The 25,227-nt window shown below is 55.7% G+C and overlaps 1 protein-coding gene across 1 annotated transcript in view; it reads left to right on the top strand.

Moving 5' to 3' along the window:
- Nucleotides 1–751: 751 nt before the first annotated feature.
- The window catches only part of CNPY1 (canopy FGF signaling regulator 1), a 44,403-nt gene continuing 19,927 nt past the window's right edge, over nucleotides 752–25,227 (top strand). The window contains exon 1 of the mRNA XM_081536809.1: nucleotides 752–850. Within this exon, the coding sequence (XP_081392935.1) occupies nucleotides 752–850 (99 nt within the window). The remainder of the gene's footprint in view (nucleotides 851–25,227) is intronic.

Below are 25,227 nucleotides of genomic sequence, written 5' to 3'. Positions count from 1 at the left end.
ATTTGGGAATTTAAAGGTTATGCTGTTCACCCCCGAAATGCAGCGCTCAAACCAGACAGAAAACGTGTTCACGCCTCGTTTAACACCAGGCAAGGGGTTGTGAGCAGCCCAGGCTTTGCTGGGCTCCTCCGACATCCGTGTCAGAACTGGGGCAAAGACAGCGAGTTCAAAACCAGTGTCCTGTTGAGCAAACGAGGCTGATGATGGAGGCATCATGTCGTTTACTTTTTCTCGGTGAGAATTCTCAGCTGGGCAGCCCTGCCTGAGAAGAGGTGCAGAATCAGCTATAGAGCCGGGTAGAGGGAGGTCAGTTTCAGAGGTTCCCTGAGATTTTAAATTCAGCCAAAGCTGTCTTTGGGAACAGGGCCCCATTTTGGACAAAACGTTTCGCTTTGCTGAGGCTCTGTGGGTGTAATGACTGTGACCCAGTGTGGGGCTTAGGGAACTCTGATGAACTCGGAGCGGAGGTCTCTCTATTCTTTTAAAAAAAAAGTGTGTTTCACATGAAAACGTAAAACGTATGCGGTTTATTAAAAACACAGGGGGCAAAAGGATAAGCAAAGGAAGCCTCAGTCTGGCTGTCTTTGAAAGCTCTGCGCATCTCGGCCTGTGCAGAAGCAACCAGAGGTCAGGAGCCCATCCCAGCCCTGGGGACCGTGGGCTCGTGACTCTGCAGCTGGACTGTGGCTCGGGGAGGGGGGCCCTTCCAGGAGTAACGTGCTCCTTGCCTTGTTTAGCGTGCAGGGCTCTGATGGACGAGGTGGAGTACGAAGTCACCAAGGCTCGGCAGAAGAAGACCAAGGTGGGCTCCTTCCGAATAAATCCTGACGGGACGCAGGAGAGGAGAAAGGTAGCAGAAAAGAAATTATGTCCCCGTGTATAATTGCGGGTGTGGGCAATTACCAGCCATTTATCCAAACAGCAGTTGGTCTTAATCTTCTAACCTTTCTCTTGTTCAGGGTATCAGCTCTAAATTGCTTCTGAGTCCTGGGGGACCCAAAGTAATCTTTAAGCTTGAAATTGAAGTCTCTCTCCCAGCACCTAAATTTTGTGTCTTGTCAAGTCGGAAGGCGTTTCAGCACTATTGTTCATCAGGATAAAAATAGCGCTTCCATGGTTCTTGGGCGAGGCCTGCAGGGGACCCAGAGCGGCTGTGGGGGCTGCCTAGGGACCTCAGAGGCTGAGCGCCTCCCCCAGGCTCCCCACCCCTGCCACCAAGATCCTCAGAGGTTTCTCGTGGGGTAAGGATGCAAGACCCGTCTCTGAGACAGAGTCACTTGTCTGAGCGAAAGATGGATATGCTTCCTCCATGGAGACCGTCTGGGAGGGCACCCCCCCCACCTCACCCCACCTCACCCTGAGTGTCTAATGGCAGGGGTCTGAGGATCCAGGAGGGAGGGGCTAGATGGGGCCAGGGCGAACCTGGGCTCCTGTCTCCTCCCCCTACCCTGCACTCAGGTGGTAAGTGCTCAGAAGAGTAAGCAATTTCATAGTCATCCTAAGCAAAACAAGGGCTTCCCTGATGGCTCAGACAGTAAAGAATCTGCCTGCAATGCAGGAGACCCTGGTTCAATCCCTGGGTCAGGATGATCCCCTGGAGGAGGGCATGGCAACTCACCTCAGTATTCTTGCCTGGAGAATCCCCATGGACAGAGGAGCCTGGTGGGCTACAGTCCACGGGGTCGCAAAGAGTCAGACACGACTGACACACACAAGTGAAACAAGGCTGGAAAAGGTGTTGCACTGAGTCACCCAACGCGCTCAGGGCTGAATGGAAGTTGAGTTTGGATTTCCTGTGGGTTTGGTCCAGCACTTGAACAAATGACCAAGGTGGGCCGTCTGCTTTTTCCACCTCTTTCTGGAGCGTTTGCCCATCAGAGAGCGTGGGAGTGCGCTGGCCAAGGCCCACCAGGGCACTCTGAAGGGCGTCTTTAAGAGATGTGTTGGGTCAGGAGCCACCCCAAGAAGAGAAGGGCCTTCCTTCCCACATCAACCCTTCTCCCATAATTTCACCAGGTAATTCACCAGAATAATCGGATAATTCTGATACCTCAGGTGCTTCCCCGGGAAGGACCATGATAACTTGCATCACCGTGCACCCCCAGCAGCTCCGTTCAGGCCGATTTCCTGTGACAAGGTGGTCCCGGTGGTCACAGTGACCTGCAGGGGTGGAGCAGCCCTGGCCCCTCCACCGGCCGCACCATCTCCCACCGTTCAGCAGGACGGGGAATCCTCTAAAGTAAAGGGAGGGTCACCTGACCCACTGCTGATGCTTCTGGGCCAGGACAGAGGAAGAGTGATGTCAAGAGTGACCCAGGGGACCTGGAGGGTCACGGAGGAGGTGGTGGGATGGGGACCTTGGGGAGGTGGCAGCTGTTGATAGACAGCCCTGCCATGCCAGCCTTTCAGTGACTTCCTGTCCTGACAGCCACCTGCAGAATAAACCTCTCTTCTGATGCGAACACGCGGAGCAGGTCAGCGGTGTCCCAGGGTCCCACGGAGACAGTGGGCCCCGTGGGGCTGGGCCGGGGGGCATGTGGGCCTGCACCCTCCGAGCTCTCCCACTGCGTCCCTGGGGGTCTTCCCTGGGGTCCATGAGGAGTGCCCTGAGCTCCCACGTGGACTCACCTCCAGCAGCAACAGGCCTGCTCACCCCGCTTGGTTCAGCTCTAAGACGATCAGCTTGAAACCACATTTTCGAAGGCACCGCAAACTGTCTGCTGAGCCCCAAGAGCCGCCATTCTGCCACGTCCATCCCTCGGGCCAGGGTGACCTCAGAGTCCTGGCAGCCACAAGCCCCGCCCCGTCCTGGGCCGCATTCAGCAGTCATAAGGAGAGTCCCCCCCAAGTCCAACCCTCGGCACTAGAGCCGGACACTCCTGGCTGGCACGGGGAGGCTCCTCGGTGCCTGGAGAAGCTGGGCTTCCAGCCACGTGTCCTGGAACCATGTGGCTTTGGGGTCAGGGCTGGAGGTCAGTCTCCCAGCCTCTGGTCAACACGAGGCCAGTGACCACGGAGGCTCCCACGCCTCACAGAACCCAGAGGCCTTCCCTCCCATCCACTCAGGAAATGCTCCCCGGCTTCAAAGCCCTGCAGTCTTTTTCTCAGCCAGCCAGACTTGAAACGCGGAGGCCTCGTGTGGCATGAAGACGGGGCCTCACCCGCCGCCTTGGATGCGGGCCAGGCGGGCCTGCCGGTGGGGCTGGTGTGCAGGCACCTCTCGGTCCTTCTGCCACAAGCAAGCGGCGTATGCTCAGCGTGGTGTTTGAGAAGTGCGCACACACACACACACACACACACACAAACACACAAAAGAAGCGCCCGGCAGGACTAGGCCTGCGCTCTGGCTGGGAGAGGCCTAGACTCAGGGTGTGTCCCGACTGCTGGCCGAGGGCAGCAAGACCCACCTCCTGCCCTGTCCTGCTTTTTCATCTCCTTTTTCGGTCCTGTTTCTCCAAGGATGAGGGGAAGCTCTAACTGGTGTGCTGCGTGCTCCAAGCTGAGGGTCTGGGGGTGGTGGTGGGGCAACAGGCCTCCCTCGGAGGGATGGAGAGGGCCCTGCTGAGAGGCCCGAGCTGGCCTTTCCAGCGCAGTGTGGAGGATTCACGCACAAAGGGGCTGGAGTCCATGCAGCCTGCGCACCCATGTCCAGCCCAGCGCTGGGGAGGGCGGCGTGGCAGGAGGGACATGGACAGCTGCCCTGGGCTGGGTTGCGCTTGGTGTGCGGGCTGCAGCCGGCCCTGCCCAGTGTGCTCCGTCCCTCGTGAAGGTGGGCTCGGAAGACTAGGCGCGGGCAGGGGCAGGCCCCAAGGGGCCACGTGTCCCCAGACGGCGGCTTCTGATACCCCATAGCTCAGCAGCCCGAGGGCCAGGGTGCCCTGTGCGCCTCCCCCCCGACCTTTTCTCCGCTCTCCACACTCTGCAGGGGCAGCACTGGGGCCTGTGCAGAAATCTACCCGCCCCATGCTGTTCCCTGACCCTTCCCACGGGCATCCCAACTGGGAAGCCCCGGCCCCTGGTCCAGAAGCCGGGGGAGCCTGGGAGATGCGCTCGGGGACCCTGGGCAGCTTGTCTTCAGGCCGCACCCGCTACAGAAGGCAGGCCCAGCTCTGCTGGGTTAGGACCTGCCCTGGCCCCGCCCGCCGGCTGGCCCCGCCTAGCTTTGGCTCTGCCATGCGGCCTCGTGTGCCCCCTGGCCCTGGGCCAGCCTGGCTTTGAGCCCTGCCCCCTCTTTCCTCTCTCGGCTCCGTATACCCCTGTGCAGGGCAGCCTGCCCCGGAGGCCGCTCGCTGGGCCACAGACACCAGGATGCGCCCCTCGCAGGGCCACCTGTAGGATGCTGGGAGGTGGGGACACCCGGAGGGCCGGCCCTGGGAGGATGGGGTGGGACTCAGTGGGGTGGGGTCAGGGGTGAAGTCAGATTTGGGGTTGGGGTGGGAGGTCAGGGATGGGATGGGAGGTCAGGGTTGGGGTAGGAGGTCAGGGGTGGGAGGTCAGGGTTGAGGTGACAGGTCAGGGATGGGGTGGGAGGTCGGGGTTGGGGTGGGAGGCCGGGGTTGGGGCGGAAGGTTGGGGTTGGGGTGGGAAATTGGGGTTGGGGTGGGAGATCAGGGGTAGAAGGTCAGGGTTGGGGTGGGAGGTCAGGGTTGGGGTGGGAGGTCAGGGGTGGGAGGTAAGAGATAGGGTGGGAGGTCAGTGTTGAGGTGGGAGGTTAGGGGTGGAAGGTCAGGGTTAGGATGGGGGGTCAGGGTTGGGGTGGGAGGTCAGGGGTGGAAGGTCAGAGTTGGGGTGGGAAATTGGGGTTGGGGTGGGAGGTCAGGGGTGGAAGGTCAGGGATGGGGTGGGAGGTCGGGGTTGGGGTGGGGCAGTCATGGCAGATGAGGCCTCTCCCGTTTCCCCAGGGGCTCCCACTAACTCCGGGAGCCCTGCTCTCTCCTGCGAGTTTTTCCCAGTGAGCAGAAAGGGGCTAGACTGGGGGCGGGGCGGCGCAGGAGAGGGCTCCGTACTCCTGGGAGCGGTGCCTCTCAGGAGCGCTCCCCCAGCTCTGGAATATCCCCAATGGACTCGGGCCCCAGCCGCCCCCGGAAGACCCACCTTTACCTTCTGCCCCCACTTCTGCAGGCACTGCCCCCTCCCCGCTCGTGTTTGGAGAAGGGAGGGGAGGGGGCAATGAACCTCCAGTGAAACCCAGACCCAGTCACTGTGAGGCCCTCTCAGGCAAAGGGCCCCTCTGTTCCCCCTCCCCAGGGGGGCCACCAGGCCACCATCCACTCCCCACCCGGCGTAGGGGCAGGGAGACCCTTGGGGAGAGGCTCCATTTTCTCTGAGTTGTAACCAAGCAAGGCCTGAGACGGGGGCTTCGCAGACTCAGTGGAGAGTGGAGCTTGGGGCTCCCAGCCTGGCTCCGGGGCCTGGACCCAGGCAGGCCTGGGGGGTGGTGTGCAGCGCTGAGGAGAAGAGAAGCCTCATTTGCTGGAACTGACCCCATCCTCGCGGCGGCGTGGAGGCCTGTTTGCCAGCGAGATGAGAGGGTGAGTGTTGGACAGCGGCCAGCTGTGGGGCAGAGGGGAATTCAGTCCTGTAGTGACGGTCAGACTGCGGGCCGCCCCCCAACCAGCGAGCCATCAGCCAGCATCCAGGGGTGAAACTGGCGTGGAAACATGTATGTGAAGTGTCAGAGTGCATCTTCACAAAGGAAACTGTTGTCTCCTGACGCTTTATGTAATGAGTTGCATTGGAAAAACTGGGTCACGTCCCAAACATTGAGAGCCACGGCAGCAGATGGCCCTTCCCAGCATGAGACAGCAGCCTAGAGATATTTCATTCGGTAGGACTATTTGTACCCAAACAACGCCACAGGAATTGCTATTCCCCAAGCAGAAACCAACAGAACCTTTCCTCCGGGGGTTACGGCAGAAAGCAGGGCTAGGTGTTGGTGGTCTGCGCAGGAACCAAGGCGCCCTGGGCACCGCGGGTGTCTCCCAGCCCAGTGGGGGCCCCCGGCGGCCTGGCTCCTGGCTCCCAGCCGCTGTAGCTCAGAGGTTATGCTCCGGTCCCAGGGCCATGCTGAACCAGGATGCCCGATGTGTGTTCAGCCCGCACTGGGAGTGGCCGAGAGGAGGAGTTCTCAGGCCTCAGAAGGGAGCTCCATGAGCACCGCGTGTGACAGTGGTGAGAGGCAGATCTGGGCTTCATCCCCACTCCTGGCATCAGAGCTTGATGGTGTGACCGCTACTCGTTTCAAAAAGGTGGCCCTGGGAAACTCTCAGCGTCAAACAACGGGGCCAACCAGCTAAAGCAGCGTTTCCTGTCCTACACAGGAGATAGTCTGCGGGCCAGTGGCTCTGGGGGTGAGTTCGGAGGCCCAGGGACCCCAGGGGTGACCAAGTCCCTTTCTGCCTTTCCTGTCTGCCGATCTTGGCAGAAAGAGAGCTCGGCCTGGTAGGCGGATTCTCCTCGTGGTTCCCAGTGAGCCACCCGTCTCCTGGCGTCACGCATAGATAACATTGAGAACAGAAAACTGGAAGCTTGTTGCCTTAGGCTCCTTTTCAACAAGTGGGGAATTCGTCCAAAAGTCCCCAACACCCCAGCCCCAAGACACTCCAGATGGTATCTTACAGTCAACACATCACTGGGGAAGGGAGTGTGCCTGCCCTGGGAGTCCCCGTGAGGTGAGGGCAGCCCTGGGGTGGGGGCTCCTGCCTGAGCAGAGGAGGGGCGACAGAGGCGGGTCTGCCAGCCTGAGGGTCGGGGGGTGGTGGTCCTGTGGCAGATGGGCACCCGGCGGTCCACACTTCTGCCCTGTGCTGTGAGTGTGAGGGCTCAGAAGACAGTGTGGAGACCCTAGCGTGGCGATGGGACTGAAACGGGGTTGGGGGACAGTCCTGAGTTCTCTCTCGAATTTTCCTGCAAGCAATAGAAAGAGATGGTATGCAGATGGGTGCAGGGCTGGAAACTACACCGGCAAGCAGGAGCTGAGGGACCACACCGTGATGTTTTATGGATGTTGTCAGCCCATGGTTGTGTGTGTGCTCAGCGGCTAAGTCATGTCCGACTCTTTGTGACCCCATGGACTGCAGCACGCCCGGCTTCCCTGCCCTTCACTGTCTCCCAGAGTTTGCTCAAACTCATGTCCATCAAGTTGGTGATGCCATTCAACCAACTCACCCTCTGTCGTCCCCTTCTCCTCCTGCCTTCAATCTTCCCCAGCTTCAGGGTCTTTTCCAATGAGTTGGCTCTTCCCATCAGGTGGCCAAAATATTGGAGCTTCAGCATCAGTCCTTCCAATGAATATTCAGGTGGTGGTTAACACCTTAACCAATATATTACTTTGACAATTGTAGATAAAATTATGTTCACATGAACCCATGAATCAGCATGTAAAAAAAATCAGAAAGGTGTAGTGCAGTTTTTAAGTACAAAAAAGAAGTGACTACTCAGTGTATACAACACTCCCCATAAGTGAGCATCTGGTCTTGGGAGACGGGGGCACAGAATATATGGCTCGATGGTGATGGGGTCATCCTGGCATTGCCGTGAGGCTTCGTTTTTTGTTTGTTTGTTTTTTTGCTCATCTTTCTAATGTTTTCCCATCATGAACAGACTATTACTGTGTAATTAAAAAAAATTAAGTTTTGGGGTTTTTTTCCTTCCGAGAAATCAAAAGAATTCCATGTCATTTCAGGAATTCCAATTCTCAAAAGTAGCCTCGCCTCAGTGAGGCGGAAGGCACACATAGTTACCCGCTACACGGAAGCAGGCAGGCGGCCACCCCCGGGCTTGTGCGGCCTCTGCTCCTGGTTCCTGGTGGCCCACCGGGCCAGCGGTGGGGGCCGCCTGCCATCCCCGTCCTTTGGAGGTTCGGACAGTCCCGGGAAGGCAGCGCTGGAGTCAGGGGGCTGTCACCTGTGTCTCTGTGGCTGGTTCTTCTCTCTGTGCACCGCGGGGACCAGGACCTAGTCTCCGAGACAGCGGCTCTCCTGTCGCAGGCGTCCAGAGGACACGGGCAGAATCCGTGTGTTCAGCCATCGACAGCCTGGCTGCTTTCCTTCCAGGCTCCCTTCTCCTTCTCTCCCAGAGAAGAACGAGGAGAGGGGGCGGCCTTTCCAGTTTTCAAGACTGTACACTTGGGGCTCTTCGCACCTCTGCCGTTCGTTTGGCTGACGGCTTTGACTGTGTGCCATCTGCTCTCTTACCCTCCTTTTCTTTCTTTTGTTTAAACAAGTCATATCCGAACTTTTTTCTATAAAGAATCCTTTTTTAAAAAAATCTATTTATTTTTGGCTGCGCTGGGTCTTCGTTGCTACATGCGGCCTTTCTCTAGTTGCAGCCAGCAGGGGCTCCTCTCCGTTGGGGGCACAGACGTCTCACCGCGGTCCCTTCTCTTGTTGCAGAGCACAGGCTCTAGGCACACGGGCTTCAGTAGCTGCAGCTCGAGGCTTCAGTAGCTGTGGTTCACAGGCTTTAGTTGCCCTGTGGCATCTTCCCAGAGCAGGGTAGAAGCTGTGTCCCCTGAATTGGCAGGTGGATTCTTACCCACTGAGCTGCCAGAGAAGTTCCTCTTCCATTTTTTTTAAAAGAGAAACCTCTGGCTCTTGTGCTGATTTGCTGATACAGTGCCATGGGCATCTTTCCCGTGTGAGTCCAGGGACAGCTCCCATGACGAGAGCTGCTCTCCTGCCCACCAGCGCGGGCGGGTGGGGGAGGCCGCGGCCGTAGTCATTCCGGGACCAGTCCTCAGGGTCCCCTGCATATTCCGAGGGAGGGTGGGAAATTCAGGCAGGGGACTCCTGGGGAAGGTCCGGGGGGCAGACCTGAGAGTGGAATGTCTCCCTTCTGCCCACACGCCCCGGCTCGGGTTCTGGTACCCGTGCCTACCTGGTTGATTGCCAGGGAGCTGCCACCCTGTGGCCGCTGGGACAGGCTGTGCTGCGGTGGCTCATCTGGTGATCTACGGTGTCACCCAAGTGAGGGTTCCTCTAACCGATGACCTGCAGCCCCAGCACAGAGCAGCTCAAAGCCTATAATCTCCCGATGCAGTGGAGTCAGTCACCCACCTTGGGCTTGTCGAAGCCCAGCCTCGCTCCACAGACACTAAGGTCCCAGGTGGCCCCAGATGGACGCCACTGCAGGCCTGTGATCGGCAGAGTCCCATTTTACATGTGACCCGATCTCAGCGCCTCTAACAGGGTAAGGCCAGCCGGCCCAGATCTGCAGAGGATCCTTGCACCCATCACATCTCAGTCAGGGTTGTAAGAGTATAAGAACCCTGGCGGTGATTTTAAACAGAGAGGAATTGAATACAGGGTTTCGGGGTTTAGGTGCTCCCACGCAGCCGCCAGGAGAAGGAGGGTCGGGGGCCAAGGCCAGGCACCCAGAGGGTTCAGGAAGGTTGGCGCTGAGTGGGCGGAGCTGTGGCCGCTCTGGCCTTGGGGCCAGGACATCAGGATGAGGGCAGGAGGTTGGATTCCTCAGCCCTGGGTCAGCAGAGGGCACAGCCTGGCTGCATGCTCACTGCCCCTGCCCAGCTGGTGGACATCCGGGCCCTGTAGGACAGTTGCTTTCTTCTTACCCGGAGCTGACAGGCTGGCATCCCCTCCACTCTGCAGACTCCACGCCAGCCCCTTTCCCCTGCCGGAGGGCCCCGAGCTGTCTGAGTCACCCTGGGCCTGTCCCCAGGGCAGCGCTACCACTGGCCGGACCCCCAGGTTGGAACTGCCCTCATCAGCCAAACCCTCTTCCTCCTCAGCCAGAGCCATCCCCCGAGAGGCCAGGGTGCAAAGGCAAACCTGGGGGGCAGGAGCAAGTGTGTGCAGGTGTGTGTGACATGCATGTGCACGGACGTGTGCACACATGAGCATGTGCATACATATGTGTGCACTGCGTGTGCAGGAAGGGAAGCACGCACGCACACACACACATACACGACACAAACCCAGGAGGTGGCAGCCGCCCGTCTCAGAGCGGAGAGGGGAGACTGGGTCACCTGAGTGTGGTGGAGGGGTTGGGAGGTACCAGGGTGGGCAGACCTGGCTGGGACCCACTCAGAGGGGGATACTGGGGGCCCCGAGCATGGCAAAGACACAGCTCTGCCCAGGAACCTTGAGCCCTGGCCCAGGCGCTCAGTGCTCTTCCGGGCAGGGCCACCAGGGGGCCCTTTCCCCCAGGCCTTCCCGTCCAGCCGGCGCGTCAACAAGGGTTGACCTTCCCCCACCCCCAAACCACGGGGATTAAACCTTCACAGAGTCCCCAGGGCATGCAGGGTAGAGGGGTGAAGCAAAATTAAAAGGGAAGGAGATTATTTTTAATCCTCTTGGTAGGTGTTCAAACAACGCGGGGAGGGCCAAGCCGCTGAGTTGGTCGCCTTAGACTGAGGCTGGAAGGACAGACATCGCCACCTAAGGAAGAGAATTGCTTTAATCCCACAGAGATTGCTTCTGCGGTCAAAGGTGCTCAGATTTTCACTGCGCTTGACACTGTTGGCGAGTGGAATTCAGAGCCGAGGTCGACTCCTGCCTCTGGGGGTGCGCTGCGGAAGGCGAGCATCCCATGCGTCCTAGGGACACCCTGATGCGATGCGGGCCACCCGGTCTGCTCTGGGCCTTGTTCCGGGAAGTCTTTCTTCCCAGCTGTCAGCTGAGTGATCGGCAGCCTCTGCCACCTGGGCATGTACTTAAAAAATTCAGGGAACAAGCATTCATTTTGCTTTGAGAATCTTTTTGCGGATGGCATGAGTTTTCCTTTTTTTTTAATCCAAATTTTACACTTTTTATTTTGTATTGGGTATAGCCAATTAACAATGCTGTGGTAGTTTCAAGGGAACAGCCAAGGGACTCAGCTATACATATACATGTATCTATTCTCCCCCAAACCTCACAAACTTTCCTTTTTTCCCCCCCTCTCTCTGACTGATCGGCACCTTCCAGGATTGAATATAGAGCAGTTCCTTTTTATGTACTTATTTTACTGAAGTATAGTTGATTTACAGTGTTGTGTTGATTTCTGCTGTACACCAAAGTGATTGAGTTATATATACATAGATGCATTCTTTTTTGTATTCTTTTCCATTATGGTTTATCACAGGATATTGACTATAGTTCCCTGCGCTACACAGCAGGGCCTTCTTGTTTATCCAGCCTATGTACCCAAGTGTGTGTCTGCTCACCCCAAACTCCCAACCCCGCCCTCCCACACCCCCACCCCCTTGGCAACCACAGTCTGCTCTCGAGGTCTAAGTCCACAGCAGTTCCACTTGGCCAACTGAAGTCATGTCAAGGTTCTGAATGGCCAGCCCTGGCCTGTTCCTTCCTCCCGACTTCCAAGCTGTGGACGGGACGGGAGGCTGAGATAGAGAGGCAGAGACACGTGCTGTCCGGGGTTCAGCCCATGCAGGGAGGACCGTGGTGGGCGCAGCCCTGGGAGACCTGACTCTGCAGTTATCTGTACATGGTCACACCAAGTCCCAGGTCACCTGTAGGTGGTCACACCAAGTCCCAGGTTATCTGTATGTGGTCACACCGAGTCCTGGGTTACCTGTACCTGGTCACACCGAGTGCCGGGTTATCTGTAGGTGCTCACATCGAGTCCTGGGTTATCTGTAGGTGCTCACACCAAGTCCCGGGTTACCTGTACCTGGTCACACCGAGTCCCGGGTTACCTGTCCTGGTCACACCAAGTCCCGGGTTACCTGTACCTGGTCATACCGAGTCCCGGGTTACCTGTACCTGGTCACACCAAGTCCCGGGTTACCTGTACCTGTAGGTGCTCACACCGAGTCCCGGGTTACCTCTACCTGGTCACACCGAGTCCCGGGTTACCTCTACCTGGTCACACCGAGTCCCGGGTTATCTGCACCTGGTCACACTGAGACCTGGGTTACCTGTACCTGGTCACACCGAGTCAGGTGCTCACACTGAGTCCCGGGTTACCTGTACCTGGTCACACTGAGTCAGGTGCTCACACTGAGTCCCGGATTACCTGCACCTGGTCACACCGAGTCCCGGGTTACCTCTACCTGGTCACACCGAGTCCCGGGTTATCTGTACCTGGTCACACTGAGACCCAGGTTACCTGTACCTGGTCACACCGAGTCAGGTGCTCACACCGAGTCCCGGGTTACCTGTAGGTGCTCACACCGAGTCCCAGGTTACCTCTACCTGGTCACACCGAGTCCCGGGTTACCTCTACCTGGTCACACCGAGTCCTGGGTTATCTGTACCTGGTCACACTGAGACCCGGGTTACCTGTACCTGGTCACACCGAGTCAGGTGCTCACACCGAGTCCCGGGTTACCTGTACCTGGTCACACCAAGTCAGGTGCTCACACCGAGTCCCGGGTTACCTGTACCTGGTCACACCAAGTCAGGTGCTCACACCGAGGCCTGGGTTACCTGTACCTGGTCATACCAAGTCCCAGGCTATCTGTCCCCGGTCACACTGAGTCCTGGGTTATCTGTACTTGGTCACACCGAGTCCTGGGTTACCTGTACCTGGTCACACCGAGCCCCAGGCTATCTGTCCCTGGTCACACTGAGTCCCGGGTTATCTGTATGTGGTCACACTGAGTCCCGGGTTATCTGTACCTGGTCACACTGAGTCCCAGTTTACCTGTACCTGGTCACACCGAGTCCCAGTTTACCTGTAGGTGGTCACATTGAGTCCCAGTTTATCTGTACCTGGTCACACCAAGTCCAAGGTTATCTGTACCTGGTCACACCGAGTCCTAGGTTACCTGTACCTGGTCACACTGAATTCCAGTTTATCTATACCTGGTCACACCGTGTCCCAGGTTACCTGTACCTGGTCACACCGAGTCCCAGTTTATCTGTACCTGGTCACACTGAGTCCCAGGTTATCTGTACCTGGTCACACCGAGTCCCGGGTTACCTGTACCTGGTCACACTGAGTTCCAGTTTATCTATACCTGGTCACACCGAGTCCCGGGTCACCTGTACCTGGTCACACCGAGTCCCGGGTCACCTGTACCTGGTCACACCGAGTCCCAGGTCACCACTCACGCATGATCTGCATGTGGTTTACTCTTAGCTCCTCTAACGGCATGGACGATCCCCCAGAGATGTCCCGCTCTCTTTGATCTGTATGTCAGCAGGCTTGAATGGATATCCTTTGCAGATCTTTTTGGTTTTACTGAGTGATAAAGGAGAAATTAGCATATTTTGTTTTCTGACTATAGACTGAGGAAGAGATGGTTGGTAATATAACATAAAGCCACGGCATATAAAGGTGTCCTGGTCCCCAAACAGTCAAAGAACCATTTAATAGGACAATGACCCAGAGAAAGAAACAGCCCTCAGGGCTGCGCATGAATTTGCAGGCAGAGCAGATGGAGCTGTCTCTGTTATAAATCAGCTGTTAGAGAATATCAGGAGGACTTTCAGAACCAATTTTTTTCCCCTTCTCTAAATTTTAGCATCATTTTCACTTACAGAGGGTCCTACCAGACACTGATCTGATTGAAGTAAACTCCTATTTATGATGTTGAACAGATGTTGACAGGCATTCTGGTTTATTTGCTCAAGCTGTCATTGAGATCCAAGCTGACTTGGGTCTCACACGTTCACACAAAATTCTCCAGGGAGTTGGGCGATTTACAGCGAGTGAGCAGGACTCGTTCTCCCTGGTCTGCCTGATATATCCTGGGACATGCGGGGCTCAGGGCTCAGCCCTCCCGGGACCTGACGGACAGTGTTCCCCTTCCCTGATGACCGCACATTTCCCTGTGTCTCTGCCTCTCTAGCCACCACCCATGTGGCCCTGCGTCTTGCTTGGATTCCTGGCCGTGTCTGCCTGATGGGCTGTGAGGCGCTGAAAGCAGCCAGGGTTCCTGAAGGCTCAGCTGAGGAGTGATTAGGAAACAGGCAAATCAGGGACCAGCCCACCTCAGAGTGCGGACCGTGCATCACCGGCCAACACCCCCGACAGGGGAGAGCTGGTGTCCCAGTGCAGAGGGAGAGGATGAGAACGGCAGGATGGATGGGCTGATGAGAAACCAGGGGCCCCCGGCCGAAGGCGTGGGCACACCGCGACCTGGCCGTGTGCTCAGCGCGTCCTCGGTCTAAGCCTCAAGGAGCCCTCCTGCTGTCCAAACGCATGTTTAACCTTCTAAGTGTTATCTGAACCTCCTTAATTCAAATGTCGTGGCTAGTGTAATGAGGTACATGCTAAGTTCACACAGTCTTGAGGGGAAGAAATTCTTTAGTTTAGCTTCATGTTAAGCATCAGCAGCTAGTGAAAGTGAAAGTCGCTCAGTCGTGTCCGACTCTTGGCGACCCCATGGACTATGCAGTCCATGGAATTCTCCAGGCCAGAATACTGCAGTGGGTAGCCTTTCCCTTCTCCAGGGGATCTTTCCAACCCAGGGATTGAACCCAGGTCTCCCTCATTGCAGGCAGATTCTTTACCAGCTGAGCCACAGGGGAAGCCCAAGAATACTGGAGTGGGTAGCCTATTCCTTCTCCAGGGGATCTTCCCGACCCAAGAATTGAACCTGGGTCTCCTGCATTTCAGGCAGATTCTTTACCAACTGAGCTATGAGGGAAGCAGTGGCTAGTGTCCCCGACAAAAGAAGTGCATGCATGGTCAGTCACGTTTGACTCTTTGCAACTCCATGGACTGTAGCCCGCCAGGCTCCTCTGTCCATGGGATTCTCCAGACAAGAATACCAGAGCAAGTTGCCAATTCCTACTCCAGGGGAATCTTCCAGACCCAGGGATTGAACCCACGCGTCTTGCATCTCCTCATTGGCAGGCAGGTTCTTTACCACTAGCGCCACCTGGGAAGCCCTGATACGGACCCTATTCCTTGAATTTCAATTTAAAAACATAAATGTGAAGGAGAAGGCAGAGAAGATTGAGCATCAAGAATTTAGGTCTAGTATGACCCAATTTTTTTTTTTTAAGAGTCTATCTATGATGCGAAGCCTATTTACAAATAAAATGTGAGTGGTCACCCAGTTTGCAGTGCCTGCTGTCAGCAGAGACCTGGAGGCTGGTGCGCACCTGTGGGCGAGGCAGGGGGTGGGGCTGGGCTCGTCCGCCGGGGATGCGCCCACGTGCTGCCCCGGGGTCAGCCCGGACGCAGCCGCCAGCAAGCCCAGGGCGGCCAGACTGGCTCTTTCCCCATCACGGTGACTCAGCAGACGCTTCCGCTCGGAACCCGGTCTGCGGCCGCGGTTCTCCGCTGGGGGGCGACCCGGAGCAACACTGGAGACGCGGCTGGCGGGGCAAGTGGGCGTCCAGGGAGCGACGCGGCCTCGCGGGGAGAGGCAGGCGCTGTGGGCACAGGACAGCCACCGGCACAAAGGATTCGCTGGGCGTCATTGTCCACGGCACTGAGTTTGAGAAGCCCCGTTGTACAGGAGTCGTCCTTTCTTGTTAGTTAGTCGGTGCTTTCTGTCTGTGCCGGGTCTTGGCTGCTGCGCGGGCTTTCCTCTGCTTGGGGCCAGAGGGGCTGCCCTTCACTTGCGGTGCGCCGGCTTCTCACTGCGGAGCGTCTCCTGTTGTGGAGCACGGGCTCCAGGGGCCTCAGGCGTTGTGGCTCCCGGGCCCTAGAGCACAGGCCCAACAGTTGGGGTGCACCGGCCTAGTTGTGGGATCTTCCCGGACCAGGGATCGAACCCGAGTCTCCTGCATTGGTAGGTGGATACTTTACCACTGAGCCACCAGGGAAACCCAGGAGTTTTAGTTACTTAGACTTGGAATTCCAGTGTTTAGAGAAAGCTGTGGCTGTCACTTTACAAAGGAGGGCCACCTGGAGTTGCATGGCTCTCTTATGATTGAAACCCCGGCTGCCTGGGTTGGACCTCAGCTGTGGTCAGGTCCAGTCTGGAATGAGTGACACCCTTGCAGAACACACAGGGAGGAAGGTGCATGGAAAAAAATCACATGGGAGTCTGGTGATAAGCTCTGGGTTGAATAGCACCACCAAACCCCCATTCACATCCACCCAGAGCCTCAGAATGTGACCTTATTTGACAACAGGACCTTAGGAGATGTTTGCAGTTAAGATGAGGTCATGCTGGACTCAGATGGGCCCTGATCTGGTGACTGGAGTCCTTACAGGAGGACCAACAGACCTGGAGATGCTCAGAGGGGAGACGCAGGCAGGACACCCGGACGGCCAAGGGCACTGAGGCTGGAGCAAGGGGAGGAGGGACCCTGCTCAGAGACGCGGTGTCCTCCGCCTCCCAGGCTTGCAGGCAAGGATTCACTGCTGAGGGCAGTCGCTTTCCTGGCAGGGGCAGAATCTTTGCCTGTAAGCAGGCCTCTGACAAAGGAGAGACCTGGGGGATGCAGAGGACGGTGCTTGGAGGGCGGAGGGCTGCGCAGGGCTCTCGGTGGGCGTAAAGACCACCTCCTCTCCTGCAGGGTTCAGCTCTGGATGCAAAAACTGCCTCAGCTTACACAGCCTTCTGGGGGGATGAACGGGGGGCTCTGATGCATGGTTTTCAAGGGCTGGACCTGAACGCCCTGCCTCTCCGGTCCCACGTGACTTCCACGGTGGGGACAGCCCCTGAGACCCCCCGTCGAGCTTGACGTGGGACAGAAGGAAAAGTCAGGGCCCTGCTCATGATAAGGGGAGAGGACGAACGGAAGGGCTGGGGTGGACACAGCACCAATCGAGAGGCTTTAAAATTTATATGAAGAGAGAATATATTCCCCTGTCTGCTAAGTTCAGTTAAAAAAAAGTAATTAGGCTCTTTGGGCTCTTCTCACGCTCTTCCTCCTGAACTTTCTGGAACATCAGAGGGAAGGAGGCGTCTCTGGCCACTCAAGTGGTCGGAGTTCAGTCTGTCTGGAGAGCTCTCCGGAAAACATGGGGTGAAGCGTCGCCTCTCACAGTCCAGAGGCTGCTGGGTCCACTAATAAGCTCCTCTGTGGGCAGCTCTCCCGGTGTTTCAGGGAAGGAGTCAAGTTCTCGATGGAGGGTCTGGTGATGCTGCCCAGAGGCTGGGGCTCCAGGGGCTCCTGGGGGCAGGGTCCCCCAGACAGTGGGGAGCAGTGGGTTCCAGGTGGTATGAGACGCACTTGTGTCTGCTGACTATTTGGGGTTTTCGATTTTTTTTTTCTTCATTAGAAAATTTAAATTACAGAAGTAACATGGTAATTTTAACTTGAGAGCCGCACCAAAAAGTTTGTCAGTGACCCTTCCACCCTCCCCTGCTGGCTTCCCACCCACTCAAATAATCCAGGGTGAGGGCACTGCTTTTTTCAGCATCCTCCACGCTCTTCAAACCTGTACAAACACACACATCCCATATGTATTCATTTTCCTCTTTTTATCATTTAAAAATAATAGTAAAATCATGCTATATATATATTCCCGTGAAGGGAGTGGAAATGTTAAACCAATTTAAATGTTAAGTTTAAATGCATTTCTCTCCCTGTAGACTGGATGGTTGTCCACTCCCTCCCCTCCATTCACATGTCGAAACCTAACCTCCCCACCATGTGACCGTGTTGAGGTCTTTGAGGAGGGGATTCAGGTTAAGTGAGGTGACAGGGTGGGGGCTCAATCGCATGGGACTGGTGTCCCCGTAAGAAGAGACAGAGACGCCAGCCCTCTCTCAGCCGTGTGAGGTCACAGAGAGGAGTGGCCATGGGCCAAGCAGGAGGACAGTCATCAGACTCAGCGGGGCCCTGAATCTCAGATGTACAGCCTCCAGAACTGTGCCAAAATACTTCTGTTGGCATAATCCACCCAGCTGGTGGTGTTTGGTAATGGTGGCCCACGCTAAGACACTCACTTAATGAACATACGTCATGGATGTCCTCCAGGTCAGGGGACAGAGACCCAGCCTGGCCACTGAGACTGTTCTCCTACAAATGCACACACAGGCTGTTTCCAGGTTGTTGCCACTACAGCAACATTGCAACAAGCCTCCTGATTACGTGTGTGTATGTGTGTTAATCGCTAAGTCGTGTCTGACTTTTTGCGACCCCATGGGCTATGTCCTCCAGGCTCCTCTGTCCATGGGACTCTCCAGGCAAGAATACTAGGGTGGGTTGCCATTTCCTCCTCCAGGGCATCTTCCCAACCCAGGGATCAAAGCCGGGTCTCCTGCATTGCAGGCGGATTCTTTACTGTCTGAGCCCTCAGGGAAACCTATTATAATGTGTGGTTCCCGTGATTTCTGCAGGACAGATTCCCCACAGGGTAGGGCTCCCAGGGCAGGCACATCTTGACTTGAATCCTTGCCGCCAGCTTTTCTCCTCACAGGTTGTTGCCACATTGTATGTTCCTGCTGGCCATGCGTGCGAGCTCTTCTGTGCTTTTGCCAACTGGATGATGTCATTGTTTAATTCCTGGTAATATATGAAATTTTAAAAAAGCTATGATATTAAAAGACGCTTAATCCTTGGAAGGAAGGTTATGGCCAACCTAGGTAGCATATTTAAAACCAGAGACATTACTTTGCCAACAAAAGTCCGTCTAGTCAAGGCTATGGTTTTTCCAGTGGTCATGTATGGATGTGAGAGTTGGACGGTGAAGAAAGCTGAGCGCCGCAGAATTGATGCTTTTGAACTGTGGTGTTGGAGAAGACTCTTGAGAGTCCCTGGGACTGCAAGGAGATCCAACCAGTCCATCCTAAAGGAGATCAGTCCTGGGTGTTCATTGGAAGGACTGATGTTGAAGCTGAAACTCCAATACTTTGGCCACCTCATGCGAAGAGTTGACTCATTGGAAAAGACCCTAATGCTGGGAAGGATTGGGGGCAGGAGGAGAAGGGGACGACAGAGGATGAGATGGTTGGATGGCATCACCGACTCGATGGACATGGGTTTGGGTGGACTCCGGGAGTTGGTGATGGACAGGGAGGCCTGGCGTGCTGTGATTCATGGGGTCACAAAGAGTCGGACAGGACTGAGTGACTGAACTGAACTGAACTGAGTATATGAAAAAAAGCATTTCACTCCTGTCTTAGTTTCCCCTTCACTGGCTCCCAGGATGTTAAGCAGATTTCCTGTACTTCGAGTTGCTTATTTATGCCCTTTCCCCATGTTCTGTGAGGCTGCTTGTCTTGCATGTTATTATTTCCCGGGTGACTGTGCAGGGACTGCTGGCTCCATGCCACCCACGCGTGTTCTTGGTGGCATCTGTCTGAGGCCCTGGCGCCTTTGCCCCACACACGGTCTCTTTTCTTGATGCCTTTGGGTGTCTCATCTCATTTAAGAATGCGTCCCCATCTTTGTACTGATTGTTTTCTGAATTTTCTTCCAATAGTTTGTGCTTTCTTGTTTCAACATTGAGTCTACATGGAACTCGGTTTTTGGATATGGTGTGAGGTGTGGTCCAGCTTTCCTTCCTTCTGGCAAGACATTTGTGTTAGCACCGTTTATTAAACAAACCATACTCCCCCTCCCTGTTGCATTAGAATGACACTTTGTCAGCTTTTCAAGGATGTATTTGTCAGAAACTGAAATACAGACGTTCCCTCGCAAGATCCGAGCATCTGAAGTGTTTCTGCAGCTTTCTCAGAGCGTTTGTTAGAGCCCGTGATTTATCCTGGTCACTTGTGTCCTGTCTCCCCTCTATCCTGAAGGACGCGCTGCATCCTGAGCTCATGTTCCCCACCCCTCACAGCAGAATGTTTGACTCATAGTGGGTTCATTCTCAATTTCCGTGAAATAAAAGAATAACTGCTTGCTTGACAGATATGTCACTTCTCCTTTGGTTCCGCGAGGTGTTTGGGGACTGTTTCCACTATTTTATGAAGAGCCCGGGAAGATGATAGAATGTCAAGGAAAAAAAACAGTATTCGGGGACTTCTCTGGTGGTCCAGCGGTAAAGACTCCCTGCTTCCACTTCAGGGGATGAGGATTTAATCCCTGGCCAGGGAACTAAGATCCCACATGCTGCATGGTGCGGCCAAAGAGTTAAAAAATGAATACATAAAAACTTAATAGAAGAGGATCGCCACCGGTGAGCGTCCTGGGTGTTTGATCTGATGATGTTCTGAGTGTCTGTGGTGTCAGGCGTGTGCTGATCAAGCTCAGGGTGGCATGAAAGGAGCCTGTGACGCCAGCATCAGCGTCTGCAAACTTGGGAGGGCTGCCCTGTGCCCTCAGCCCTGCGCACCCCGAGGCAGCCGGGCACGGCCAGCCCCCAGCTCTGTGTCCCCAACACCCGCCCCCGCGGCTCCCATGTCCTCCGCCGTCACTGGTACTGCTGGACCGTATATACTACCCGGACAGAGGCACCGTGGTCCGACTAGTCAAATATTCTGGCTAAGTGAGAAAACACTGACGTTAGCATTTGGGCGTATAGAACGATTCAACGCCATGCTGTCCTTGGGGAGAGGAGATAAAACAGATGATTCAGTAACCATGGACAGATAAAAATAATAATTATCAGAGGGCAGAAAGTGATGGGAGAGAATTAAAGATTACAGTAGCTTAGCACAGAATTAAGGTTAATTAACCAAACTCTGGCCACGCATGCGTTTCAGTTGATCAATACAAACAAAAGGAGTGATACCGACTCATGGTACCGGCTAGCGGCCTGGTGGCTGCTCCCTCTCCCCCGGCCTGAGTCCTCCCAGGACACTGAAGACCATGGGAACGCCCCCCTCTCCCACTCAGATCCCCGAGGGACGAGATGGGAGTGTGGCTTCCGCAGCGCCTCCGTCCACAGCTCCCCTCCTGCCCTGGGGCATCTGGACTCACTCAGTAGCTCTTCATTTCTGAGACTTGTGTCACAAAGCACCACAGACCAGGCCTCAGGGACAAACTGTCTCCCAGTTCAGGAGGCCAGAAGTCCAAACCCAGGGTGTTGGCGGCTGTTCTTTCTCGGGGACTCGGGGAAAAATGGATTTCCTGCCTCTTGTCGCTGCAGTCCTTGGCGTTCCTCGGCCTGGAGACGTGTCCCCCACGGGTCTCCGCTCGGTCAGCACGCGGCCTTCCCCTGTCTGGGCGTCTGTGCTCTCCCCCAGTTCCTAGCAGGACATCAGCCACACTGGATCAGGCCCACCCGGACGGAATATGCCCTCATCGCAGCTACTTACCTCTGCAAAGATGCTCCTGCGCTCACAGGAGCCAGGTGTGTGGACGTGAGCTTATCTTTCCAGAGACAGTTTGACCCCTGCAGGTTTAGACTCGGCGACCCCGGGGCCTCCCAGCTCTGTCTTTCTGATTCCACCAGGCTGAGTGGGTTTGCCTTCCCACCCTGCCCTTCTGCTGAGGGCCCTCAGGTGACAAGGGTGCCGGAGGGTGGGTGGGGACCCTCTGCAGCCCCTCCTCACAGTCGTTTGCAGGCTGCTAAGGCCGAGGGCCGTGGGGTTGGGGCTGGGACGTCCCGCTCCACGAAGGGTGGTGGATGGAATCAACAATAAAGGCTTTAGGGAAACAAACCCTTACACTGACCCCCACGGCCCTCAGGAAGCTCAGCCTCCTTCCTGGCCTCCGTCTGGGCCTGCAGCTGAGCGCCCTCTGTACCTTTTGTCTCTGATCTCTGCATTCATTTCCAGTATGTGAGACTGTTCTCCAGGTGGCTGGTTCAGACCATTTGGCAAGAATAACTTCACGAGCCTGGAATTAGACGCCACACAAAAGTCTAAATACATAATGCATTTTGTAATTCTGTCACACTCAAAACAAGCTGTCAAAACTGTCTGGCATGACTTATCCTTAATAAATCCCTCGTCCCGTTAATTGCTCCTTATTCCACCGAATCGGAATTGTTCGACTCCACAATCGGGGAGGGATAAAGGGATGCATTTAGAGGATTGCGCCGTTTTCCCAGTGCAAGAGGAGCCAGGACTGGCAGTGGGCGCCATGCAGCCCTTGGCGAGGGAGCTGGGTGGAATGCACCACAGCTTTGCATCTGCAGTTTCAAACTGTTCTCTCCTTGGAAACTTTGGAGGGAAAGCAACGTGCTGATGGCCATGAGAAAGGCAGCTGAGCTGTGAGGCTGAGGCCCCTGACACTGGTTGTTCTCTAAAAACAGTAGCTTTCGGGGCCCCACCCTGGTGCCAGTGGTGACAGGTGTCTGCCCAGGGCAGTGTGCACTCCATGAAGGCTCGGAGGGGTCACTCCCTCTGGCCCCCCACACTCAGAGAAGGGCTTTAGCCTCAAATGGACCTGACTAGCTTCTGGCTTCAGCATGTACCCAAGTTCTGTGACCTGGAGCAAGAGACCAACTTCTCGGTGGTGCGTCTGGGGAAGTGTGATGGGGCCCCCAGCCTTGGGGCAAGGAGACAGGAGACGGACAGCCTCGTGGATGGAGAGAAGGGCCTCTCACTGGGAGAGGCCCCTGGCAGCAGGCCACGGGAGCCACAGACATTTGCTGTGTCCGCTGTGGGGCCAGCTGTGTGGTACCAGGGGGCGAGGCAAGCCTGGCCCCCTGAAATCACTGAGTAAATCTCTCGAGGCCTCAGTTTCCTGGCCTGCAATATGAGATAACAATACCCACCCCAGCGGTGTAAGTGTGTGTGTGTGCGCGCGGTGTGTGTGGGGGGGCGGTTCCTTGATCAAAGCGTGCGGGAAGCTCCACGGCTGTAGTGACTGTGGTGTCACTCTGGGTAGGAGAAGAGCAGGACCCAGGCAGAATATGCTCTAGGCTCCCTGGGCGCCATTAGGCTCACTTAGTATCTGCATGTGTAACCATGTGTGTGTGTGTATATGCTTGTGTGCACGCATGTTTGTGTAAACATGTCTGGGAGACCTGTTGTCGGGTCCTCCGGGAGAGAGGCACTGTGGGCCACCAGAGAACGGAGGATGCTGGGGTGGTGGGGGCTGTGGAACCTGGACCGCATCACTCAGTGGCCGGGGCCGGGTGAGGGATGGAGCAGCTTCGGCAGCCCACCTGGGCACCAGGGCTCAGCTCGCAGGAGGAGGGCTGGGCAAGAGTCTTCTGGAAAGAACCAGACAGATTCACTGTGAACACTAAAATTCAAATTGCATTTCATTTACACGTGTCACAAAATACTCTTTTGATTTTTTTCCAGTCATTTGTAAATGTAAAAACCAGTCTTGGCTCATGGACACAAACCTCGAGGCCAACATGGCCCTGTGTGATTTCAGGTGGGGGCCAGACCACAGGTTCTGGGAGGACAGGGGCCACCTTAATTTTGTTCACTGCTGTGTCTTCATGTCTAACCCAGTATCTGGAACCCAACAGGTGCTCAGTAAACACCGGTCGCCTGATAGATTTCACCACTTGGGTCTGTAGACATCTCCTCAGGCACCGTTCTCCAGGCTCCCGCACGGGTAGGGAACTTGCCCTGTCCTCAGAGTAGTCCACTTGTCCTGCTTCCCAGTGCTGCACTCGCTGAGCGGAGTTTAGCCATGCCCATGGCCTCTGCGATCCTGGAGCCCAGTGGAGAGGTCCCGGAACGCCCACTCCACCCACAGCCCAGGCCCCACCCACACCTCAGGCCCCACCCATGGCCCAGGCCCCACCCACGGCTCAGGCCCCACTCACAACTCAGGCCCCACCCATGGCCCAGGCCCCACCCACAGCCCAGGCCCCACCCACACCTCAGGCCCCACCCACGGCCCAGGCCCCACCCACAGCTTCCCTTTGGGAGAAATAGGGGAAAGTTCCTTACTCCCAATTTAGAAATATAGAATATATGTAGAAATATAACCCTCCTCCAAGGTCTGGGTGTTAAAGAGCAGAAAGATAACATTTATCCAAATGCACAGAAATTGGGAAGAAAGAGCTTTCGGGTTACCTCTTGGAATTGTTCATTTTTATTCAATAGTGAAAAAGAAAACTCGGCTCAAATGAAACAAAATGACCTCAAGCCCAGCTCCTTTTGGAAACGTTAGCAGGGGACAAAGTGGAGACACTACTGTGACGGAGCAGAGCCCCGCGGGTGCTGAGCGATGCCCCAGGCCCTCTGATAAACCCCAGCCCTTCCTCCTTTCACCGTCTCCCTGGAGCAGGTTTCTGAGGAACTCAGCACACAGGCCTGGAGGGGGCCGCTCCTCTTTAGGGAAACCGCTGAGGAACTTTGCCCCGACTGGGTTCGTAGCTTATTTTCACAGGTGTCTCTCTGTTAGGCAGACTGAGGTTCATGGTCTGACCAGAAGCATCAGTAGATAAAATCAAATACGACTTAGCTAGCCTACATTAAGGAACACGGCCTGAGAAAATAATACAATAGGAGAAGAAGTACTTCATGTGCAGAAATGCTCAGAGCAGAATCATTCATCTCGTTTTACACGTGGGCAACTCCCTACATGTCTGAAGTGAAGGGGCTTCAAGGAGGCTGTGGATTCTCATGGGCTCCCATCACCCGGAGGATCGGATGATCATGGGGCTGGGGACTCCCAGAAAGGCCTGTGATGGGGCAAGGGGGCAGTGGGGAGGCAGGAGAGGGCCGGGCCAGGGCCGGGCGGGTGCTCAGATGGCAGGCAGCTCCCCCCTTGCGTCTGAGCCCCGTTGCTTGAATGTAACAGCACCTCGTTGCACACTTGAATGAACAGCACCTCCTTGCACACTTAGCTTGTGAAGGCATTGATTTGGGAAGACTCGAGTTCAATGGCGGCCCTCAAGGAGGAAAACCAAACCAAACAAGACAAACGTTCTCTGGGACAAGAACAAAGCTGACTTATAAACTGTCTCTCTTTTTTTAAAATAAAAAAAAATTTTCTTGGCGGTGCTGGGTGGTTTGTTACTGCGGAGGCTTTCCTCTAGTTGCGGCAAGCGGGCACTACTCTAGTGGTGAGCAGGCCTCTCACTGCGGTGGCTTCTCTTGTTGCAGAGCACAGGCTCAGCATTTGTGGCTCACGGGCCCAGCTGCTCCGCGGCTGGTGGGATCCTTCCAGACCAGGGATGGAACCCCTGTCCTCTGCAATGGAAGGTGGACTCCCAGCCACTAGACCCCCCAGGGAAGTCCCCTCTCTGTCTTTCTGTGGAGAGAGGCTGGGGATCTCAATCAGGCCCGTGTTTTGCACCTATTCTTTTGAGCCTTTAAGAGATGCTATGACTTGGAACCCAAGAACTAGCAGGAAGGCAGGAACACCGATGACCCTTCCCCCTGGACAGGGGGTGGTAGCTCCCTACACACTTCAGGAGTTTACTGATCACCTGCCCCCATTGTACCTGAAGCTACAACACGTCTTGTCACCACCCTGGGACTGACTGGCTCAGAACTGGGTGTTCCTTTTTTCTGTTTTTGTCATTGCCGTGCAGCATGTGGGATCTCAGTTCCCCAACCAGAGATCAAACCGGTGCCCCGTGCATTGAGAGCTTGGAGTCTTA

The sequence above is a fragment of the Giraffa tippelskirchi genome, chromosome 10 (assembly GCF_054371585.1).
Source record: "Giraffa tippelskirchi isolate mGirTip1 chromosome 10, T2T-mGirTip1v1.2.pri, whole genome shotgun sequence".
In the NCBI taxonomy this organism is placed as follows: Eukaryota; Metazoa; Chordata; class Mammalia; order Artiodactyla; family Giraffidae; genus Giraffa; species Giraffa tippelskirchi.
Note: the sequence above shows the minus strand (reverse complement) of the source record. Positions and strands in the feature narration are given on the sequence as shown.